Source organism: Felis catus, chromosome D1 (assembly GCF_018350175.1).
Source record: "Felis catus isolate Fca126 chromosome D1, F.catus_Fca126_mat1.0, whole genome shotgun sequence".
NCBI lineage: Eukaryota > Metazoa > Chordata > Mammalia > Carnivora > Felidae > Felis > Felis catus.
In genome coordinates this window covers 103,557,161-103,578,963 of record NC_058377.1, presented here as the reverse complement: position 1 = coordinate 103,578,963, position 21,803 = coordinate 103,557,161, and the positions used below count along the sequence as shown (strand labels likewise).

General features: G+C 47.6%; 2 protein-coding genes and 1 long non-coding RNA gene across 4 annotated transcripts in view; 1 reads left to right on the top strand and 2 right to left on the bottom strand.

The window, feature by feature from the left end:
- LOC123380618 overlaps positions 1–7,830 on the bottom strand; it is a 37,275-nt gene extending 29,445 nt beyond the window's left edge. Inside the window, exon 1 of the long non-coding RNA XR_006586634.1 lies at positions 7,020–7,830. This is a non-coding gene — a long non-coding RNA (uncharacterized LOC123380618). The remainder of the gene's footprint in view (positions 1–7,019) is intronic.
- A 2,385-nt stretch (positions 7,831–10,215) lies between these two features.
- MPEG1 (macrophage expressed 1) lies at positions 10,216–14,668 on the top strand. The gene has a single exon (XM_003993407.5). It carries the CDS (start codon positions 10,400–10,402, stop codon positions 12,551–12,553), a length of 2,154 nt encoding a protein of 717 aa, XP_003993456.2. The 5' UTR covers positions 10,216–10,399; the 3' UTR covers positions 12,554–14,668.
- Positions 14,669–15,571: 903 nt separating this feature from the next.
- The window catches only part of DTX4 (deltex E3 ubiquitin ligase 4), a 36,735-nt gene continuing 30,503 nt past the window's right edge, over positions 15,572–21,803 (bottom strand). For both annotated transcript variants that reach the window (XM_011286915.3, XM_045039339.1), the window contains exon 9: positions 15,572–19,074. In XM_011286915.3, coding sequence (XP_011285217.3) covers positions 18,841–19,074 — 234 coding nt within the window. In that variant the 3' untranslated portion in view covers positions 15,572–18,840. The remainder of the gene's footprint in view (positions 19,075–21,803) is intronic.

Sequence of the window (21,803 nt, the reverse complement as noted above, 5' to 3'; positions counted from 1 at the left end):
CGTGCACTTTTCTCTCCACACACACACTCACACACACTCACACGCTCTCACACAAACATATACACTCACACACGCACACTCACATACATTCACACATACACACACACAATACTCTCTCACACGCACACTCATACACAATCACATAACTTATGAATACACACACCAGGGAGGTGAAGGGAAGTGAAGGGAAGTGAAGGGAAGGGGGGCAGAGATGGCTACCGGATGTTAACATCCTGCTACCAGTAAAGTTGGTCTCAGGCCTTTCTCTACCCTGGACCCCAGGGTGCCTCATCTTTCCTTCTCTCCATCCTACTTGTGCAGTGACCAGCTCTCCTTCCCTCTCCCCACTCTAAGCAAAAGTTCTGTTGTGGTCACTTTGTGAGACCAGCCGTCCTTCATCTTTGGGGGGGTGTGGGGAGAGGGAAAGGCAGGGCACACCTGGACCCTGTGCTCTTCCAGGGGAAACAGCGTTGTTCCTTCTGGAGAAAGGACTTGGGTGAAGGAGTTCTGTCACGGGGAGGAGGGGTGTGACAGCAGGCAAGTTTGCTTCCCAGGGCCTGACACCACAGTTCGTGCGTGGCCACCCACTCTGTGGGGAATCAACCACTCAGAATAACCACGACGGGGCAGAAGGTGGCTGGCCAAGCTGAGTCAACCTGGGTGGCATTCCGCCCCCCTTAGGTACACAGGCAAAGATACATTTCTCCAAACAGAAAGATTCAAGTTCAAAACCAAGAAAGGGAAATATTTGAGTGCCAGAAAGAGAACTTGGAATCAGAGCAGTTGGAGGGAGGAGAAGAGCTGTGGCTAAGGGGCTTTCTGACCCAGCTGCCCACCTCCAAGCAGGGGTACTGGGGCATTAAGGACTGTGGGAGGTGATCCAGGCCACTGGGTTGGTGCACAATGTTCAAGGGGGTGGGGAGGCAGTGCTGGGAATCAAGAGATGCAGTCTGTCTCCCCCACCACCTGTGAGACTGCCACCCGCTTGCCTGTGAAAATGGTTGTGATGCTTGCCATCTTCCAAGAGATATCAGAAGCCTGGGCCTGTGTTCACACAGATGTGGGGACTGCCTTCACACAGATGGCAAACCGAGAAATGAACCTAAATGCCGGTCCAGTAGGAGTATCAGGCCTTAGCAGAGACAGACTGAAAACCGCCTGGGAGAGACTCCTTCCCAAGCCAGAGCAAACTGGCCTCCCTCAGCAAACCCCAGAGGGAAAGCAGTTCAGGAGTCATAAGTTACAAACCACACGAGGAAACAAGCCAGCAGCAAGAGGAAGTAGCAGCAGGAACAACAAGGAGGCAAATGTACATGCTGTGACCCATATGGGACAGAATATTCCCAACATTTATTAGTCAAAGATCACCACTGTGGCTTTCAGCCAAAGCAAGGTAATTGAATTGCAGAGCCATGGACTATGAGTCATTCAGATGTGGCAAAGGAGCTCCACAAACCGTTTCTTTATAGATGCAGAAACAGAGATTCAGAGAGGGGAAATGACTTGTCTGAGGCCACCAGCAGGTTAGCAGCAGATGAGGAACAGAATCCAAACTCCGGATCTAGCCCTGTGCCACTTTTGCTGCTCCACGATGCCCTAGTTTCCCAGGTAGGCATGAAAATCGTAGCTTCAAAAGAGGACCAGGAGAAAGGAGGGACAGAAAGACCTTCTCAAGACCTGGGAAGCCCCAGAACCAAGGACCCGGCTCTCATTAGCCAAGCTCAGATTTGGCTGTGTGATAACTAGAAATTTTAAATAAACCCCATTCTATCTTTTGTTTTGCATTCTGCTGACCTGTTTCTCTTTCCTCGTCTTCTTCTCCCTTCCTTAGTCCTTGTCCTGACTGTCAGCATGATAGAATTATCATCAGAATTAGGGCAGGTCAGTTCTGATAGTTTCTCCTTCCTGCCCACTCTCCAGTCAGGCCCTGCTTGTGCACTGTGTATAAGGATCAAGGAGAGGTGAAAGAGAGAGGGGAGTGGGGAGACCTGATACCTTCAGGCCAGCCTCACTAGCTGCAGGTACTTGGCAGGGATGGGGGTGAAGGGGAGTATGGAAGTTCACATGGGTTCAGCCCTACAGGGCCCAAGCTTTAAACACCAGCTCAGACATAAATAAGGCAACAGCTCTTGGCCCATACAAGCATCCCCTCGGGCTTTCAGAATTCATTTGTTATGTAGGACACTAGGCTCACACAATCCCAGATTCACCCAGGATATAATTGTAGATCAGAAAACCAAATTATTTTACGGTAAGAACTAATAGCACACAGTAGGTCCAGAGTAAGTGCTCAAAAATATTGGTATAAAGTGAAATAAAAGTCCTATAATAATGTTGCTCTGGCTTGAATACTCATTCCCAGCCATTTGTGGCCTGATTTTCCAGAGACGTGTTTGAGAATTATTGTCACCTTTGTCTGCTTTATTTATTTATTTATTTACTCATCCGATAGTAACAAATATTGGTTGAGCACCTGCTATGTACCAGACACTGCACTAGATCCTGTAATACAACAAGAAGCAAAAGGACACAGTGTCTTCCCATAAAGAGTTCACAGTTTCCTAGAGGTAACTAGAGGATGACTAGAGGCCAAACAAAAAGGTCATTAAAGTATACAGTGACAGGGGTGCCTGGGTGGCTCAGTTGGTTAAGCATCCGATTTTGGCTCAGGTCATGATCTCACAGTTCATAGGTTTGAGCCCCGCATCAGGCTCTGTGCTGACAGCTCAGAGCCTGAAACCTGCTTCTGCTTCTGTGTCTCCCACTCTCTCTGCCCCTCCCCAACTTATGCCCTGGCTCTGTCTCTCTCTTTCTCTCTCTCTCAAAAACAAAATAAAAACATTAATGCTCTACATTAATTAACGTTTCATTGGGAGGTACAATCCTAGGGCAGCCAAGGTAAAGGGGCAAGGAAACTAAGGCAGGGATGGAGACAAAGCAAACTAAGGGGGTATGTTACTGAGCTGATCACAGCTTAAGGAAAGACACAATTGTTTAATCATGCGTATATCTTTAGACAGACCACATGAAGCCCCCTGTCCTCCAAACAGTCCAGTGGAAGGAAGAGAAAGTGATTTGTCAGATCCCACCTATCTCTTGTCACTAATGCATTCATGTTCACTGGCACATGGAATGAAGTCCTCTGTACTTCTGAGTTGCATTTTCCAGATTTTCTGGCCAACTACTGGAGAAGCCATATCCCATGGCCATGACACAGTGCTTTAGCTGAGCTCAAAAGTGAAGAAGGAGCCAAAGTCTCTTGGGGTCCAGTAGTGTTTAGGGTCTCCAGATACAATATAGCATGTCAAAAGACAGCTCTGTACTTTGAGTTTGCCTCCACGACACCCGCTAATAAACATACATGGTTAGAAATTTCTTGGGCACCTGGGTGCCTCAGTCGGTTGAGCATCCAACTTCGGTTCAGGTCATGATCTCGTGGTAGACTAGTTGGAGCCCCGCATCGGGCTCTGTGCTGACAGCTCAGAGCCTGGAGCCTGCTTCGGATTCTGTGTCTCCCTGTCTCTCTGCCCCTCCCTGGTTCATGCTCTGTCTGTCTCTGTCTCAGAAATAAACACAAACATTAAAAAAAAATTCTTACATATTTCCACCCTTCAACCTTCCCTGCCCCAATCCCTAGTAAACCCTATTCTACTTTCTGTCTCTATGAATCTGCTTATTCCATGTAAGTGAAATCATACAGTATTTGTCCTTTGGTGTCTGTCTAGTCCCAGTGTTGACAGGCCTCAAAATGCTGGCATAGAATAATTGCTGGGATGTGGACTCTTACATTGGATTTCCCTCCTAAATGGGATGTCTTGACCTGTTTGCTCCATCATCTCAGAGCCTGTAGGTCTCTGCCAATGACTGTTCTGGAATCTCATGAATAGAGTTCTAAGACTGCAAGTTTCTTACTATATTTGTTTTTTTATTCACTTATTTTTCCAACAAATATTTACTGACCTACTATCTGTCAGATGCTCTTCTAGGGAAGACTGGTATTCGTGTGGTTAGGTTGTTAAAATATTGAATTATATTCCTCTTGTAGGTTAACAGATGCTTTTCCAAACTTGCCAAGTACCCTATCTTCTGTGGTCCCTGCCCCAGAAACCCTGATATTCTCCATGATCCACCAATAAAGGAATAACCGGGCCAATAGGAGGCCTCTAGGACCCTCAAACTATGGTCCTCACCCATTCTGATTAGTCAGTAAACAGAATAGACTTAGCCATACTCCCACAGGACTTTCAGGATGGTGAGCATATAAGCCAACCACCTTCCCTTGCTTGGATCTGGTATACAGGATCACTGTCAAGATGACCATAACACAAAAGTCTGATCTCAGTCACCAAAGGGTCAAATGGATCAATCTGGGTTCAGTTGAAGAAAAAGCTTTCTGAGAATCAGAATCAGAACTGTCTGTAGATAGTAGGTAGGGAACCACTCTGCCCTGGAGGCATCTAGCAGAGTTTGCATTGTATTTGGATTGTAAGACTGTATTGGAGAAGACTCAAACCTTGGCTGGGAGAGCAGGTCCTTTCCAATTATGGGATTCTATGACTCTAAATTGGGCATCAGTAAACTACAGACCACAGCCAAAATCCAGCCCCCACCCCTGTTTTTGTAAATAAAGATTTATTGGAACACAGCCTTTCCATGCATTTATGTATCATCTACTTTTGAACTACAAGGGCAGAATTGAGTAGTTACCACAGAGGTCATTTGGTTGCAAAGCCTAAAATTTTTTACTCACTAGCCATTTACAGAAAAAGTTTGTCAACCCCATTCTAAAAGATCCCTAGGATGAATTCTTTGACAAAGCAACCAATCACTTCTAATTACCTGTGTCATTAATCCAGATTGGCATGGCTACTAGATTGCTTTCCTTAAAGTGATGCATGTCTTTGTTTAGGATATTAATAAAATATATTCAGGCAATCCCTCTGAGTCAATATGACTTCCCGTGCTGTCAAATGGATGAGTAGAAGAAAGTCAAGCTCCTGAGATGCTTTAACATTTCTTTTCTCCTATTTCCATGTGAAAGGTTTGAACTACAGTGTCAACCTGAACATAGCAGCAAGCTCAACAAAGCTGAAAGCAGATACATACTGAGCTCCTACCTAGGTCATAGGGAACTTTATATGGATGATTGCTTTACATGGATGATTTTACAACTTCATCTGTTACACACAGGTAGATGCTACTGTTTCTGTTTCATAGTAGAGGTGATGGAGGCTTAGGGAGGCTCCCGAACTTGCCCAGTCACATATGGAGCCAGGGTGTTGCCTACATTTCAAGTCTGAAAACTCTGTTTCACATCCATGTTTGTCAATCCAGAAGGTACTTTGAGTGACTGTACAAACCCCAACAAAGTCTAAAGATTGAATGGACCCACAACACAGCCCATGCTCTTAATGTCACATTTAGATCACCAAAAAAATAGTAGAGAGACAATAGGAATATTTCAATGGAGGACCCAAACTCCCAAGTCCACATAATTCTGGAAGAACCACCTCACCTAACTTGCCTGTTTTACCTTAACCTGTTCATGATTATTTCAACTAAAAAGAAAAATGTCTCTGTTCAAAGTCACTTGAAGATTGTGTGGTTAAAGAGGGAAAGATTGAATGGTAGACTGGTTTTGTGTTAACAAGTAATGAGACAAATAGAGAAATATAAAATCTGCCAGCAGTTGACTCAGGTCAAATGCCACTCAGTTACTTCTTTTGTTCAGATATTCCTCAAGGAGGAAGTTACATGACAGGAAAGAGTTGAGAACTAAGAATTGAGGACACAGAGAAATCCCACTGTGTTCCAGCCCTGTTATGTGCAAAGCCCTTTGTGTGAAGCTGCTTTCAGCTGAAGGAGAATACAAGAGTACTCTTCATATTAGGCTGATGTCATTAGGAACCCTGAAGGCAGATGGGAAGGGAGAATGGGTTGGTCCTAACTGCTCTGTCTCTGCAGAGCTTAGCTTGGAGAGGAGATGGAAAGGGGTGGGGACCTCTAAGGGCTCACTCGGTCACCCAGACTCTTCAAAGAGCATCAGATTTGGCATTGGCTACTCCAAATATGGTGCCTACAAAGATTGCTTGACAAATAGATGCTCAATAAGTGTTTGTTTAATGGGTGGATGAAACAAGCTTCCATTCGAATGTCCTGGAAAACTGTGCAGGGAAGGATTCAGAGGCAGCCTCAGAGATCAGCAAGAATGGATGGTGTGACTGCTGACTGGTGTCTGCCATGATGTGAAATAAGGAAGCACAGCCTGAAGACGGAGTCAGAATTTGTATCTCCTTAATGCAGTGGAAATGTCATCTTACATCACAGACTGTGTCCCTCAAACCTACATATGGAAATGGCAAAGAAAAAAGAGCAGAAAGGGAATAGTTGATGAGGATAAAAAGCACTAGAAAAATCGGAAGAGTGGAGGGAAGAGTGTCAACACAGAAAAGAAGGAAAATGGCATAGGCTGCCAAATCCTGGCCTAGCTTTCAGTGGGAATATGCAGAATTTCACACGAGCCTTCCGTTTTTATCAACCAGATTAAAAGGATTTGAGGAACCACAGTGTTCTTATTTTGGGGTCAGACCACAAACAATGCTGGTGAGAACGGTCCCAGAGGGGAAGGAGATGACAAGGCAACTCTCAAAACATCAAGTTAGCAATCAACTGTTCAGGAAAGAAAATGTTGTCACTGTGTTAACTGATACCTCCTGGATTTTCCAGAACCAAGTTTATTCTAGAGTGTATAAAAGTTATTGTTCCCTGATCCGTTCATTTGGTGACCATTTGGCTGGTTTCCTGGCTCCCTGCTAAAAATAAGGAATGGATTGGTCCCTGCAAACACAGCCAGAATTTCCTGCCCGTGTCAGACCACAGGTGAAATGCAGAGGTCGGAAACACCTGGACCAGCTCCAAGCCCACACAGAACTGAAGCTCAGACATGAGTCATGGTTCGGCTCAGAAAGTTGCACGTGCTCAAACTGAGAAAGAAAGCAGACGTGGGACTTCCCTCTTACCTCTTTCTGGGGGAAGTGAAATCTCTCTTCTGCACAGAGATGCCAGCCTTTGTAGAAAAGTTTCCTTTTTCTTCTATAGACCAAAGTTGCGTTTGTAGGCCCTGGAGAGCAGCGATCTGGAGGGTTTCCGCGATTGCATATGCATTTCAGCACAGGCAAAAGCAGAGGAAGTTGCTGGTGAGCAGAGTAAAGCAAGAAAGGAATGGGTGAACCCCTGTCCAAGTCTCGGCCACTTCCTCCCACCTGACCACCATGAGCAGCTATTCTTGAAGGTAGCATGCAAATTCAGGCTGTATTGGAATTCCCATCTTTTACACTTCTCTTTTCATTGTTTCCCCGTGAACAGAAAAGAGAACTTCCTCGAACACGGCAAAGAGTCATAGGCTTTAGATCATTACAGGCATATAGAGATTCCAAAAAAAATAATCAGTATCTTTTGTTTCTTAAATGAGTCCTTGCTGCTTATTTTCCTGAGTACAAAAGCAACAATTATTCAATACCCATCCCTGTGTTTGGAACTCGGTAGATTCTCACTAAAAATGTGCCAAACATGTAAAGCTAAGCTCATTTTTGAAAACTCAAAAAACACAGAAAAGTAAGAAGGAAATTTTTACATAATCTATAAAACTTACCAGCAAGATATCATCGCTGTCAATGGGTTAATGTATTATCTCTCAAATGGTATCTATGTACATAGTGGAGGTCACACTGAAAGTCTGTTATGCTTTTATCACTTCACTTTACGGCATAAGAATGTCTTTTTTTTTTTAAATTTATTCATTTATTTTGAGAGAGAGAGTATGAGCAGGGGAGGGGCAGAGAGGGAGAGGGAGAGAGAGAGGGAGAATCCCAAGCAGGCTCAGCATGCTCAGCATAGAGCCAGATGCAGTGCTCAATCCCTGTGAGATCATGACCTGAACCAAAATTAAGAGTTGGACGCTCAGCCGACTGAGCCACCTAGGCACCCCCGGCACAAGAATTTCTTATGTTACTGAAAGTTTTTGAAAATATGATGATGATGGCTGTAAAATATTTTGTGATAGGGATGCAATCTAATTTCACTCTTATCAGCTCTTTTAGCTATTTTCCACTTTCTGCTATGGTAGAAATGAAGAAGACAGTTCAAACACATGATGGCTGGGTGTTCAGAGATATAGGAACACCTGAATAGAGAATTATCTATATTCACCTTGCTTGTATTCTCATCGCAGAAGAGTGAAAACTCAACAGGATCTATCACCGGGCAAACAGAACGTAACAAATTGTCAGCGTGTCTCCAAAACCGTGTACCATGTGAGGGTTTTCTCATGATGATGAACTAGCCCCATGACAGTCTGGAGAGGAGTGTGTGGGAATTTCAACAGACTTACCAGAAATGCTTGAGGGCACTCAGCTCTAATTTTTCTAGTCCTAGGATCGCCCTACTGAGCTACAAATTTATAACTAATTCATTTATAAATTAGCCAGGACATCCCATGAACAAGCTTTCTTCTCTGACCAAATATAAACCAGACACTCATTCATACATTAATCCCTCTTGGATATAAGTAAATTCCTCCAAGTATGATAACCTAGGCATGAATAAACCCAGAGCATCACCAAGGTTTTAATAATAACTAGTGAAGTTCAACCTGTGAACCTAGACCACTGGCCTCATTCTATCTGAAGACACCTGTCACTGCATCAGCGGCAATATTATGGTCATTCATTTCCCTGAAACCTTTCCCAGGACATGTACAGGTGATAGTGTAGTGATACCTGTAAACTGAAATATGACATTTTCTTTTTTTCTTTTTTCCCAATACTTTTTAAATTTATTTATTTATTTTTATTTTGAGAGAGAATGGGAGAGAGAGAGAGAGAGAGAGAGGCAGAGGGGTAGAAGGAGAGAGAGAGAGAGAGAGAGAGAGAAAGATTGAGAATCTCGAGCAGGCTCTATGCTCAGTGCAGAGCCCAACTCATCACTCAATCCCACAGCCTTGGGATCATGACCTGAGCAGAAATCAAGAGTCAGACACTCAACCAACAGCCACCCAGGTGCCCTGAAACATGATGTTTTCAACCTCAGCACTGCATCTGGTTTGTGATATGATTTTGGGGGCCACCAGGGTACAATTGTGAGCTTCCTTAGTTCCCTTGGATCCTTTGGCTACCACTGAATGTGCTGAGAGGCACCTTACTGGTCTCAAAGAAGTAATGGAGCTGGGCTTCGATTAATCCTGCTACCAGATCAGTGGGTCTGGAAACACTGTTCCAAAGTATGGAGTCTAACAGACAGTATTAGCACACAAAAGGAAATTCATGAAATTATGTTCTCCTAATGATAGAATGAATGAATTGTTGCTTTAAAAAAATGAGTAATAAAGAGCCACATTCTTTTTTATGCACCTATACTGAGCACATGAACTTAACAGCAGAATGAAAAAGTAAAACTATAACAACAGGTACCAACTTATTGCTAACGATACACACACAGAGGATGTAGAAGTGTGTAAATACATACACATATGTTTCTTGGCCACTGTCTGCTTTTGATAGGTCAAAATCTAGATTATAGTATAGATTTTCTCTTTGTTTTAACATTTCTACCTGAAAGGAAACAACACAGTGTGGGGACCACTTGCCTTCACTCTGAATGCTGAGGACGATGCAGACTGAGGTTCACGGAATCCGCTTCAGGTCCCTTCAGCTCTGCTTCAGGAAATAGCACCTCCAAAGCCTATACTATTAGGCTTGTAACAGTAGAGCTCCACAGTCCTTGTGTCCAAGATTTTCAGTCTTTTCTTGTGTGTGAATTGCTTTTACCCTCAGGTGAATGGGAAACCCAGCCCTCAGCCTTGACCTACAGCTACTTGCCTAGGTAAGGCGGAGGCAGTGTGTCCCAGCAAGGATGATGCTACCATTCACCTCTGCATTTACAGTAAAAGGAAACTAGTATTGGAGTCCCAGGGGAGAGCAGCTCAGGAAACTAAAACATCAAGAGAGTGAGCAAAAAGCAAAACGAGAGCTTTCTTTCAAAGCCGGAAATCTCCCATGGAGGAAGCACTAAGACATGCGGTTGCACTTTTTCTGAGAACCCACCGTGGCTGCAGAGTAATCAGCCTGGGGCTGGGGGCTGTGGGGGGGCAGTGAGGGTGGTTAACTGGTAAGGATAAAGCTAGGACAACATGATTTTCTCAAAGTCCTGATGGACCTTAGTATTCCATTTGATTCTCATTTCCCCATTTTGCAATTAGATCAGCCCAAAGAGGAACTGGTGGCTTTAGGGGAGCTGCTGTATGTGTTCTGTTTCAGCAACTGCCTTCTTTCCCATCTGTTCGGTTTGCACCAAGCTCGCTGGCCGCTCCTTAGGGCTGGCGTGTGGCCGGGGCTTCTGAGCCATGAACAGCCTCAGGGGTGCTATCTTTTTGTGGGCACTGGCAGCATGGGCTAAAACGGATAAGTCTCTGGATGAGACAGATGAGACCAGATTTCAAAAATGCAAGAATACCTTAAAACTACCTGTTCTGGAAGTCTTACCGGGAGGTGGCTGGGATAACCTGCGGAATGTGGACATGGGACGGGTGATGGACCTGACTTACAGGAGCTGCAGGACCACGGAGGATGGACAGTACATCATCCCCGACCAAGTCATCAGCATCGCCCAGAAACAGACCAATCTGGAGATGAACTCCGAAGTCCTGGAGTCCTGGGTGAATTACCAGAGCAGCACCTCCTCCTCCATCAACCTGGAGATCTCCCTTTATTCCAAGGTCAACGGCAAGTTCTCCTCTGATTTCCAGAAGATGAAGACCCTTCAAGTGAAAGACCAAGCCATAACAACCCGGGTGCAGGTGAGAAACCTGATCTACACAGTCAAAATCAACCCGGCTTCAGAACTCAGCTGGGGCTTTAAGAAGGAGCTCATGGACATCTGTGACCGCCTGGAGAATAACCAGACACGGATGGCCACCTACCTGGCAGAACTGCTGGTCCTCAACTACGGCACCCACGTCATCACCAGCATGGATGCTGGGGCTGCTCTCATCCAGGAGGACCACATCAGAGCCTCGTTCCTGCAGGACAGCCTGAGCAGCCGTACTGCCCTGACCGCGTCCGCCGGTGCTGCCTTCCAGAACATCGTGAACTTCAAATTCGAGGAGAACTACACTTCGCAGAACACCCTCACCAAGAGCTACCTCTCCAACCGAACCAACTCCATGGTGCAGAGCATCGGAGGGCTTCCTTTTTACCCAGGCATCACCCTCCAGGCCTGGCAGCAGGGCATCACTAACCACCTGGTGGCCATCGACCGTGCCGGCCTGCCTCTGCATTTCTTCATCACCCCCAACATGCTGCCCGAGTTGCCGGGGCCGCTCGTGAAGAAGCTGTCGAGGACGGTGGAGGCTGCCGTGAGACACTATTACACATTCAACACCTACCCGGGGTGCACAGATGTCAATTCACCCAACTTCAATTTCCAGGCCAACACTGATGATGGCTCTTGCGAGGGAAAAATGACCAATTTCTCCTTCGGAGGAGTTTATCAAGAATGCACCCAGCTCTCTGGGAAGGAGTTTGTCCAACTCTGCCAAAACCTGGAGCAGAAGAATCCGCTCACTGGTGATTTCTCATGCCCCTCTGGCTACTCCCCAGTCCACCTGCTGTCCCAGATCCATGAGGAGGGTTACAACCACCTGGAGTGTCTGAGGAAGTGCACCCTCCTCATCTTCTGCAAGACTGTGTGCGAAGATGTGTTCCGGGTGGCAAAGGCTGAATTTAGGGCTTTTTGGTGTGTGGCCAGTGGGCAGATACCAGAAAACTCAGGACTGCTTTTCGGGGGCCTCTTCAGTGGTAAGAGCATAAACCCTTTGACGAATGCACAGTCGTGCCCTGCTGGCTATTTTCCACTGAGACTTTTTGAAAATCTCAAGGTATGTGCCTCTCAGGACTATGAGTTGGGCTATAGGTTTTCAGTCCCCTTTGGCGGGTTCTTCAGCTGTGCAGTGGGGAACCCCTTGGTGAATGCTGCCATATCCGGAGATTTAGAGTCACCTTCTCTAAGAAAGTGTCCCGGGGGCTTCAGCCAACATCTCGCCCTCATCAGTGATGGGTGCCAAGTGTCCTACTGTGTCAAGGCTGGGCTGTTCACAGGAGGGTCTCTGCCCCCTGCCAGACTCCCACCTTACACCAGGCCACCCCTCATGAGTCAGGCTGCCACCAACACTGTCATGGTGACCAATAGCGAGACTGCAAGCTCCTGGATTAAGGATTCCCAGACCCACCAGTGGAGGCTGGGAGAGCCGTTAGAGCTACGCAGGGCCATGAGGGTCATCCATGGGGACAGCAGCGGTCTGTCGGGAGGGGCGGCAGCTGGGGTCACAGTGGCAGTCACCGCTGCCCTGGCAGCCACCGTCACCCTGGCCATCTACGGCACCCGGAAATACAAGAAGAGGGGATACCAGGCATTGGAGGACGAGACGCAGAGTTTGGCTGTGGGCACGGCAGCACCTGGGGATGTCCCCGACCGAGAGCAGGAGCAGAGTCCAGCCTAAATTTCTCCCAGGAAACATTTCTCTCATCTCTGGCCAGAACCACAAGCATGCCTCTCCTTCCTTCTTTCTCCACTTCTGCCTGAGGACTGCAGCAGCAGGTGCAACAAAAGGCAGGTATAACTTTGTGACTTCCTTAGGGCCCTGGGCCAGGAAATGAACAGAGAGCTCTGTGGACAGGGGTTAGGGTGGGGGAGGAGAGCACATGTGACTTTTTAAGCAAAAGTCATCAGGGGTAGGGGCTAAAACACAAAGAGGGTGTCTTTTCTCTGTGTGCATCATGGATTATCTTCATCTGAATATATGTGAAAAGAGAGGAGGGAGCATGTTAATATTTGGATTTGGAGACCATGCGTTTAATCTGAGGTCAGCCACAGTTTCCAATTCACGAGCTATAAGAATTTCTGCCTGTACGTGTTTACCCTCCCTCTGTTCTGTTTTGTTTTTTTTGTTTTGTTTTTAATCTCTCTGGATTTCATGCTCCTGGAGGCTGAATGATCCCCTGGAAGACCCAGGAGGTCCCATGTGGCCTCTGATTTTCAGCATAGAGGGCTCTGTACTGATGGACTGGGTCCTTACAACTGTATCTAAACAGAAAGATGTTGTCTCTCCTACGTCCATGTTTTCCAACTTTCCAACCACAATTCAGACTTACTCCGACCAGACCACTCTTGGCCTTCAGACTAGTGTCATGAAGTCCTCAAAAACAGATTTTAACTTATAATCTTCTATTAGGAGGTCAAGGGAGAAGGGATGGTTTGGAGAAAAGGCATGAAGAAAGAAAGGGTGAAAACTGGAAAAGATCCTGGTGCTCAGGGTAACTGGAATTCTTACCCATAACCACCTACCTGGCTTACGGAGCTGCAGATTTGGGTAAAACAAGCATTCCATTTTCTCAGTCTCTGTTACCAGAGTACCGTCCTTTCTTTTTCCATGAGTGGTCCTTCCCCTTCCTGTCCTTGTATCACGTGTACACATCCCCAAATACACACGTGCACATACCTCCACAACCCCCCTCCCCCGGCCTCCTAGCACACACACACACCCCAAACACAACCCCACTCCCAACTCCCCCAAACACACACACCCCAAACACACAGAGCCATAGACACACACACACACACACACACACACACCACATTCCAACAAAAAGTCTGCATTTCTCTAGGGGTGGGAGATAAGGAAAAATGCAAAAGTCAAAGTAAGCCCACACCCTATTATTTCCTCCCTAAAGCCAAAACAGAGTAGAAACTACCAATTATGTATCCTACCTTTCTTTGTTTTTTGGTTTTTGTTTTTCCAGCAGAAAAGGGACTGATATGATCAAATCCCTGTTTTTAAATGAAGCAAAAAAAGGCACCCAGCACCCTCTGTGACACATGTATTTCAGTCACAGGCTGACTTCCCTCAGGCATCTAGAGGGATGCATGCCTGTTACCTGGCATTTGGGGCTTTGCCCAATTTTAATACCAATCTTACTGAATTATAATGAATAGGGTGAGTCTGTTAATACTTCTCCGCAACATCTTTTTTTCTAATTTTCTTTTTTATTAAGTAAACTCTACCCTAGATGTGGGACTCCAACTCATGATGCTGAGACCAAGGGTCATGTGCTCTACTGACAGAGCCAGCCCCTTCTCCACAACCTTTTTAATAGTTACACAACTCTTCACCAAATCCAATGTCATTAATGAGCTCATTTCCATGAAGGATAATCTGTCCTCACCTCGTTAACATTCACAGTCGAGAGCTTAGGTTCACATAAGTCCTGAGGAGCCTGAAGATCCCAGCCTGTGGGAAGATGGGAAGGAGGTTCCTTGTCCGCCTCCCACTGTGAATACCAAGCGAATCACAGAAGGTGAGCCCTGCCCCCCCACCCCCCACCGCCAGCCACAGGCACTGATTTCTACATCCTCTTCTCTGAACCCTGCCTCTTAAGCATTAAAATATTCTCTTAAACCTGTGGGTGTTTTGTGGGTAAATTTCAGCTGAGCTAACCACTTTTCTGCAAATTCCCCATGAACCCCTTGAAGATTACGGAGCCTGAGAGACAACGGTCCAGTTACAGGCTGCCAGACTTTGTGCTAACTGCCCTTGGAAATAAAAGTTCTTCACAAACTTCTGTTTCTCACAGAGTTGCACATAACCATGCATTAAAAATGTGGACCTAGGGGCGCCTGGGTGGCTCAGTTGGTTGAGAGACTGACTTTGGCTCAGGTCATCATCTCATGGTTTGTGAGTTCGAGCCCCGCGTCGGGCTCTGTGCTGACAGCTCAGAGCCCGGAGCCCACTTCGGATTCTGTGTCTCCCTCTCTCTCTGCCCCTCCTTCACTCATGCTCTGTCTCTCAGAAATAAGTAAACATTAAAAAAAATTGTTTTTTTTTAATGTGGACCTAAGGAACACTGTCGGGCTGCTCATCCACAGGAAATGAGAACGCAGGGCTTTGCAGTTTGCAATCATCCTTTTGCCAACTCAGCACCTGGAGAGGGGAGTTCACAGGCTCTGGTTCCTGATCTGTGAGCTCAGACTGGGCGCTGCGGGAAGGCTCACCCCAGCTTCCACCCAAACCACACTCCCCAGACTCTCAGAAATAGAGACACATGTGGGTGACAAAGGCAGCTTTGTTTGCATTTTGTGTTTGTGTCTGTGTGAGCATCAGGATGATTACTACTACACATGTATTTGACACACAACAGCCTGTCAACTATTGAAACCTATGCTATATTGGGCGGAGGGCACTGTAAAAAGCAAACATTCATGTTTTTTAAGCCGGTCTTTCCCCCACAGATTCGCTTGCATTTCCCCTGCCATGCGGTCTCTTTCTTGAGAGGAACAAGCAGTCAGGTCAGGTCCCTTGGTCAAATGTGTGGGTGGAAAAGATATGGGGGGGCTGCCGAGAAAGAAGGGAATCCCCTGCCCCCAATCAGTGGAAGAACTTGTGGTTGCTCCCAGACTCGGAGAGGTGCCCCAAATGCCTCATAGGCGCCCTGACCTACAAAAAGCAGAAGGGGAACAGCAATTTGTGGTTGTTCATTTGCCATTTATTGTTCTGCACATACACCTCATGAGCACCAGGTGGCGATGTCCTCTCACAGAGCAACACCAAGGACTTCACAACACATCGGTTAGTTTTTACATTAGGGCATTCACCTTCCCTCTCCCAGAAAACCCCCACGCAAATGCCAGTGACCACGGACAAGGATAGGGGACAAGCCCCTTCCCGTACCACGCGGGGTCTCCTCCCTCCCCTCTCATGCACACGACAGTGCAATACCAGGACAAGTACTTTTGACCAAGTGTAAAACCACAGAGAAAGTCCAAGTTCTACAAAAGGGCAGGAGAAAGGGTATGAAACACAAAGGCACGCACAACCACATATACACAATTGACCTCTAAGGGACAGGCATCTGACAGAGTTTGTCTGCAATCCCATTTGTCATCCCTGGAGACTCAGGAAGGGGAAAACCAGGCAGCTGGTGGTCCGGCCATGACAGGCAAGGCATGGGGTTCCCTGTGCAACCCAGGGAACAGAGCAGGAACAACACTGGTGGGGAAACGTCCCGTGTCCCAGGGATCGGTGCTCAGTACCTCCGCTGGCAGGGTGCTCACTGCGCCTGAGACCGTGCCTTTCTAGGCTGGCACAAAGGGCAAAGGGCTGCCTCCCCCCTGCCCCCCGCCTTGCTTGGCACAGTGTTAAAAGGAAATTCAAGATCCTTCTGCCCAGAAAGTCCCACCGAAGGGCAGCACAAGGAGGAGGTACCCCCTGCTGAGCATCCTCAGGGAGGAAAAGAATGGGGGGTACAGACACGGTCGGCATCCTAGGGGTAAGGTCTTGAAGGCATTAAGACTTACCCTCGAAGTGGTATTACCCCTGGCACACCGCCTGCCTGCCTATCCATTCTCTGAGTCCCCTTCCTTCTTTTCTCGGCTGTCCCCTTCCCCACCCATACCTTCTGCCCGAGGCAGGGAAATCAGCCTGTCCCCGCTGCCATGGCCAGTTGTCAAACCTCATTTGCCTTCTTTCCCCACCTCCTGCTCCACAGCTGTGTGTTTCTACCCACTGACCCTCGGTCTGTTTCCTCATCCCTGTGGGTGAGAAGCTCAGCAGACACTTGACCCAGGTGCTGAAGGGCAGAGATGGTACTAGAGGTGCAGTGAGGCTCTTCGATGACCTCTGGGACAGGGTGGCCTGGCAAAGGGCACGGTGGGGGGGGGGGGCGGATATTAAATGCCTCAGCCATGTCTCTTCCGTTGAGTTCAAGTGTTTCCTCCCGACTGGCAGGAAACTGTGCCCTGTGGTGCAGTGGACTCAGGCCCAATCTCCTGGTCCGCTGGTGAGAGAAGATGGTGGCCGGCTGACCTGAGAGCGGAGTTGTCAGGAAGGATTCCTCTCATCAGAGCTCCCTCTGCTGGAGCCAGTCAGCAACCCGACAGCCGTTCAGAGAATAAGGAAAGGCCCAGCACCAGTACCTCCCAAGGAACTGGGCGACACTCAGGTGCATCCACTGGCCACACCAATGTCAAAATGGCTTCAGGCAAACAGCAAGCGGCCACGGAGCCAGCTCTCAGGAAAGCCTGGCTTCAGGTTCTAATTTAAGTACCATTTTTGAAGGTTCTTTTGTTTCCATTTTTCTAGCATCAAAAACCTTCCAAATATTATGAAATATATATGGATATATATACGTCAAACCCCCAAAACATGAGGTATATAAATTCAAATTAGTATCCAGAGGAACTTCCCCCAAACACATAGTTCAAAGAACCCACTTTCAAAGGGGGAATTGGGTTTCCTTTCTTGATCCCCCTTCTCTCCTCCCTGACCCCCAATTCATTCCTTAAGGGAAGTGAAAAGCAAGAGGAATATTGGGGAGGAGACAGACAGAGTCTTGGGACACAACCCAAATGCAGGTTGGCCTGGACCATGATGTGGTCCCAACCCTGTTGGGAATGAGCTAAAAAGTCTGCCTCCATGCTCTAGGTCAATCTGTAATAGATGAGGGGCCCAGCCCCCTCTGGGCTCTGATTAGCAAGCGTGCATGGAGACAGATCGAAGCCCTCATAGAAACATGACCGGATAGACTGGTTTAGATACGGTCTTGAAAGAGATATAAAAAGGGGTCAGTCCAGTCCTCACCTGACACATCTCCCCAAGCACTGTTCCCTGGGGGCATCTAGAAAGATGCATGATTGTTACCATTTGGGTCCAAGTTTACTGTGGAAATGGGTTGGCAAAGGGTGAAGAAAGTCAAGGAACCACAGCCTGGCTGTTTGAGCCCCATCAGAGCTGGAGTTTGACAGTTTGCAAAACAGAATGGGAGAACAGGATGGGACTGTCCACCAACCTGGCCCAGTGGTGCACACTCGCGCACACACACACACACACATATGCGCATACATAGATGGCACAGAACCCAGCCTGGGCTCTACTCACAGTGACTTGATGAAACTCATGGAATCTTTGAGCTGGTCTGGGATGAGTTGGGAAGAAGGCTATGGGCTCCTCTCCCTGAGGACAGTTCAGATGCTAAGTGGGATGCAGACTCTGGTCTGATCAGAGAGGGGCTGGAAACATCATGGGATGCCAACCCAGAGAGGAATCCCAGAGTCCGTCCATCCACACAAGAGAACCAGATGCCTCTTTGGACAGGTCGAAGATGTGAGGAGGGAGGGCCCAGAGAGGCCAAGGACTATTCTGAGAGCCGAGTGTGCTCCCAGAAGCCTTTGCTTCTCTGACCCTCTTGGTGAGAAGTGCTTCCTCGCTGAACACCGAGGCATCGACATCTGATGTCACAGCAATTTAGCGGTTCACCCCTTTGCCCCCCAATCTTGCACAGTGAGAGCTCCTCGCCTCCAGAGGAGGAGAGAAAAGCAGAAACTCCGCTCTCAAAGCAGAGTGGAAGCAGCAAGAAGCCAGCTGAGGCATTGAACCTCAGGCTTCACAAGGCCAAGGTATGGAGTGCCCACGCTCTGTCCATACCCTAAGTGTGCTGACCGTGCCCCTACTCAGGGGGGCGGGGGGGGGGTTCTTGCCTACCCAGCACCGAAAACTCCATGGGAACAGACCGAGGATGGCCCTCATCCCATGTCCCCTTTGTGGTGGATGAGGTTTATGAATGACATCACCTTATTCATCTCCCTCCCCGCTGTGGCCAGGAGGGATGGGGAATGGGGATAGGACAGAGCGGGAAATGAGGGGATTGGGAGGGCATGGCACCAACTTCCACCTCGATTCTCCCACTTCCTGCCCTGTGGTCCCCGCGGCCCCTCCTGGCTCAAAGACCCTCCAGCTCAGTCCTTCTCCTGGGTAGTGCTGTCCTCGGAAATGCCCTGGGCAGCCAGCTCAGCCAGCACATTATCCAGGTAATTGGCATCTGGGTAGCCGTGACCCGTGAGATTAGAGCCAAACTCTGTCTTGTGGTGGACCTCGTTCCAGATGACGGTGTCTGACTCGCCGGTGGTGCTGGAGGTACCGATGGCAAAGATGAGGCGGCGATCCCAGGCCACAAGCAGCAGCTTCAGCACCTGAGCGAGGGGAGGCAGGAGACCAAAGGCAGACATTCAGTGTTGGTCAGAAACTATGTCTTGATGGTAGGGTCTTCCCAAGGGTCCGTGTCTTCTGGCATCGTGATGCCCCCAGCGGCACAGTGAATAGAAAGAATTTGGGGGTGGAGTCAGGGAGCCGCAAGGTAAAGTCTTGGGTCTGTCACCAATAACTGTGTGACCTTGGGCATATTCTGTCCCCTCTCTGGGCCTTAATTTCCTTACTTACAAAATGGCAACGCTCCGATCTGCTAAATGGTACGAGGGCCTTCATAGCAGTGCCTGGCACCCACACCTCAACAGATGTTAGCTACAGCAGCCTGGCTCAAAGACAGGATCTAGGAATTCGAGGCACTCACGATCCAAGAGCTCCTGAAGCGTGTCCGCCATTCCGTCCACCGCCCGAATGCGGCGTTAGTGCGCCCTCAGCCAGTGGTGTGGCAGAGCTCTCCGGTGACATGGTTGAAGTGGGGTGACCTCTGCCAGGCCATTTCACATTCATTTACTCACCTGGTCCACACAACCACACATGGAGGCAGATCTGGCGGGGGCTACTATTGTCTCTGTTTCATAGGTGAGGCCCAGAGAGGTGTTCGGGCTTGAAGAGTGTTCTCGTTCAGCTAAATTTTTAAAAAATGGCTGCGGAGCAAGACAAGGGCCTAACACCCTACCCAGCATGAAGACGGCCGATAAAAGTGACCTGGATTCAAAAAAGAATGACTGTCGACACGCTGTGGGCTGGAGGTGGGGAACTGTAAGAGTGGTAATACCAACATGAAGTAATGGCACATGGTAGAGATACGATCGACCCTCCCCCGAGGGTTTACTTACTACGTAGCAAGCACTGGGTCACGTACCAGTGACAACAACTCGACAAGACAGGTATTCTCCTTATCTCCTTTCTACACACGAAGAAGCTCAGAAGATAAAGACTTGCCCTGTTCGTCCAGCTAGTACATGGCAGAGGGCCTAGACTTCAGGACTGCCTGAACTTACAGTCCGTGGTCTGAGTTACTACTCTGTTGACTCTCAGATGTGGATCCATTCAGGATTCATGGGGGAAGATGCTTCTGAACTGTCAGAGAGGAGGGGGGAGATACAGCTGACCCTGAACAACACGAGTTTGAACTGTGCAGGTGCACTACACGTGGTCTTTTTTTTACAGTATAATATAAAATATAATATATATATAATACATAAAAATATAAAATATAAATATTTTCGCAGTATGATACTTATGATTTTCCTAATAATATTTTCTTTTGCCTAGCTTACTTTATTGTAAGAATACAGTGTATCATACACACAACATACAAAATACGTGTTAACTGGCTGCCTATGTTATCGGCAAGGCTTCTGGTCAACAGTAGACTGTTAGTGGTTAAGTTTTGGGGAAGTCAAAGTTATATGTGGATATCAGCTTCGGGAGGATAGAGGTCAGCACCTCTAACCCCTGAGTTGTTTAAGGGCCAGCTGTCCATTAATAGAAAAGGACATGTAGACACAGTAAATGAATATGAGCCAAGGCATGTGTAATTATAACAACAGCTGTCACTATGCTGGGCATTTTACAAATGCTACTTTCACTTAATTCTTAACAACATCCTGTCCACACAGATAGAAATTATAACCACTGTTATATGGATCCAGAAACTAAGACCTCAGAATGTTCATCTTTATGCCAGTCCCCACATCTGGTAAATTGCTAAAGTAGGACTCGAACCCAGGCCAGTTTGTCTCCAAAGCCCAGGCTCTTATTACCTCACTGTGCAAGAGTCCAAGGTTAAGGTCCCAGACCAGCAGATGTGAAGGATAAAGGTGAGGAATTAGTGAGAGGGGAAGGTTCAGACCCCCACTATAGTAGGTCTTGAATGCCAAGCTGAGAAGATCATACTTTATAAAGAAGGAAGGGAAAGATATCAGAACAATTTTTTGGGTTTTTTTCTACCTTATTTCTTTTCAACAAAAAAGTTTGGTGGTAGAAACTGTACCTTAAGATACTTAACCTGGTGGCAGGTAAAAGATGAAAGTATTTATGGGGCCCCTGGGTGGCTCAGTGGGTTAAGCGTCGGACTCTTGATGTCAGCTCAGGTCCTGATCTCATGGTTTGTGAGATCAGGCCCCGTGTCGGGCTCTGTGCTGACAGTGTGAAGGCTGCTCGGGATTCTCTCTCTTTCCCTTTCTCTCTGCCCCTCCCCCTGCTCATGCTCCTTCTCTCTCTCAAAACAAATAGATAAACTTAAAAAAAAATGTATTTACTAGGTGGGTATGGCAGGATTAGAAAAGGAGTCATGTGGTTTGGCGGGCAGTTCACTGGGAAACAAGCCAGTGGGGTGGTGGCTCAGAGAGAGAGTCCAAGGAGACTACTGTGTGTCCAATATGGGTCCCAGGGATTCTGGGCATGTCATTAACAAGAGGAGGGAGGCCTGGAAGAGAGGGGAGCAGCTCTTGGCAAGATTCAAGTTTTAGCAGTAGGACTTCACAGCAGACATGTTTAGCCAGCGGTTGGGACTGTAGAGCTGGGGCTCAGGCACAGAAATATGGCTTGCTCAGGGCTCAGGATCAGGACTGGTCCTGACTTCTAATCTGAGGACCCTGCACTGGGTACATCTTCACCATGTGGTTGATTTTCTCATTGTTCCGCATGATCTGCTTCCTCCTCTGTAACAGAACACCCATGCCCTTTGCCATGTGACCCAAGGGGCTGCCTT

Excerpts from the sequence above, each read along its gene's own strand:
- MPEG1 (XM_003993407.5), top strand. The coding sequence starts at position 10,400 with ATGAACAGCCTCAGGGGTGCTATCTTTTTGTGGGCACTGGCAGCATGG.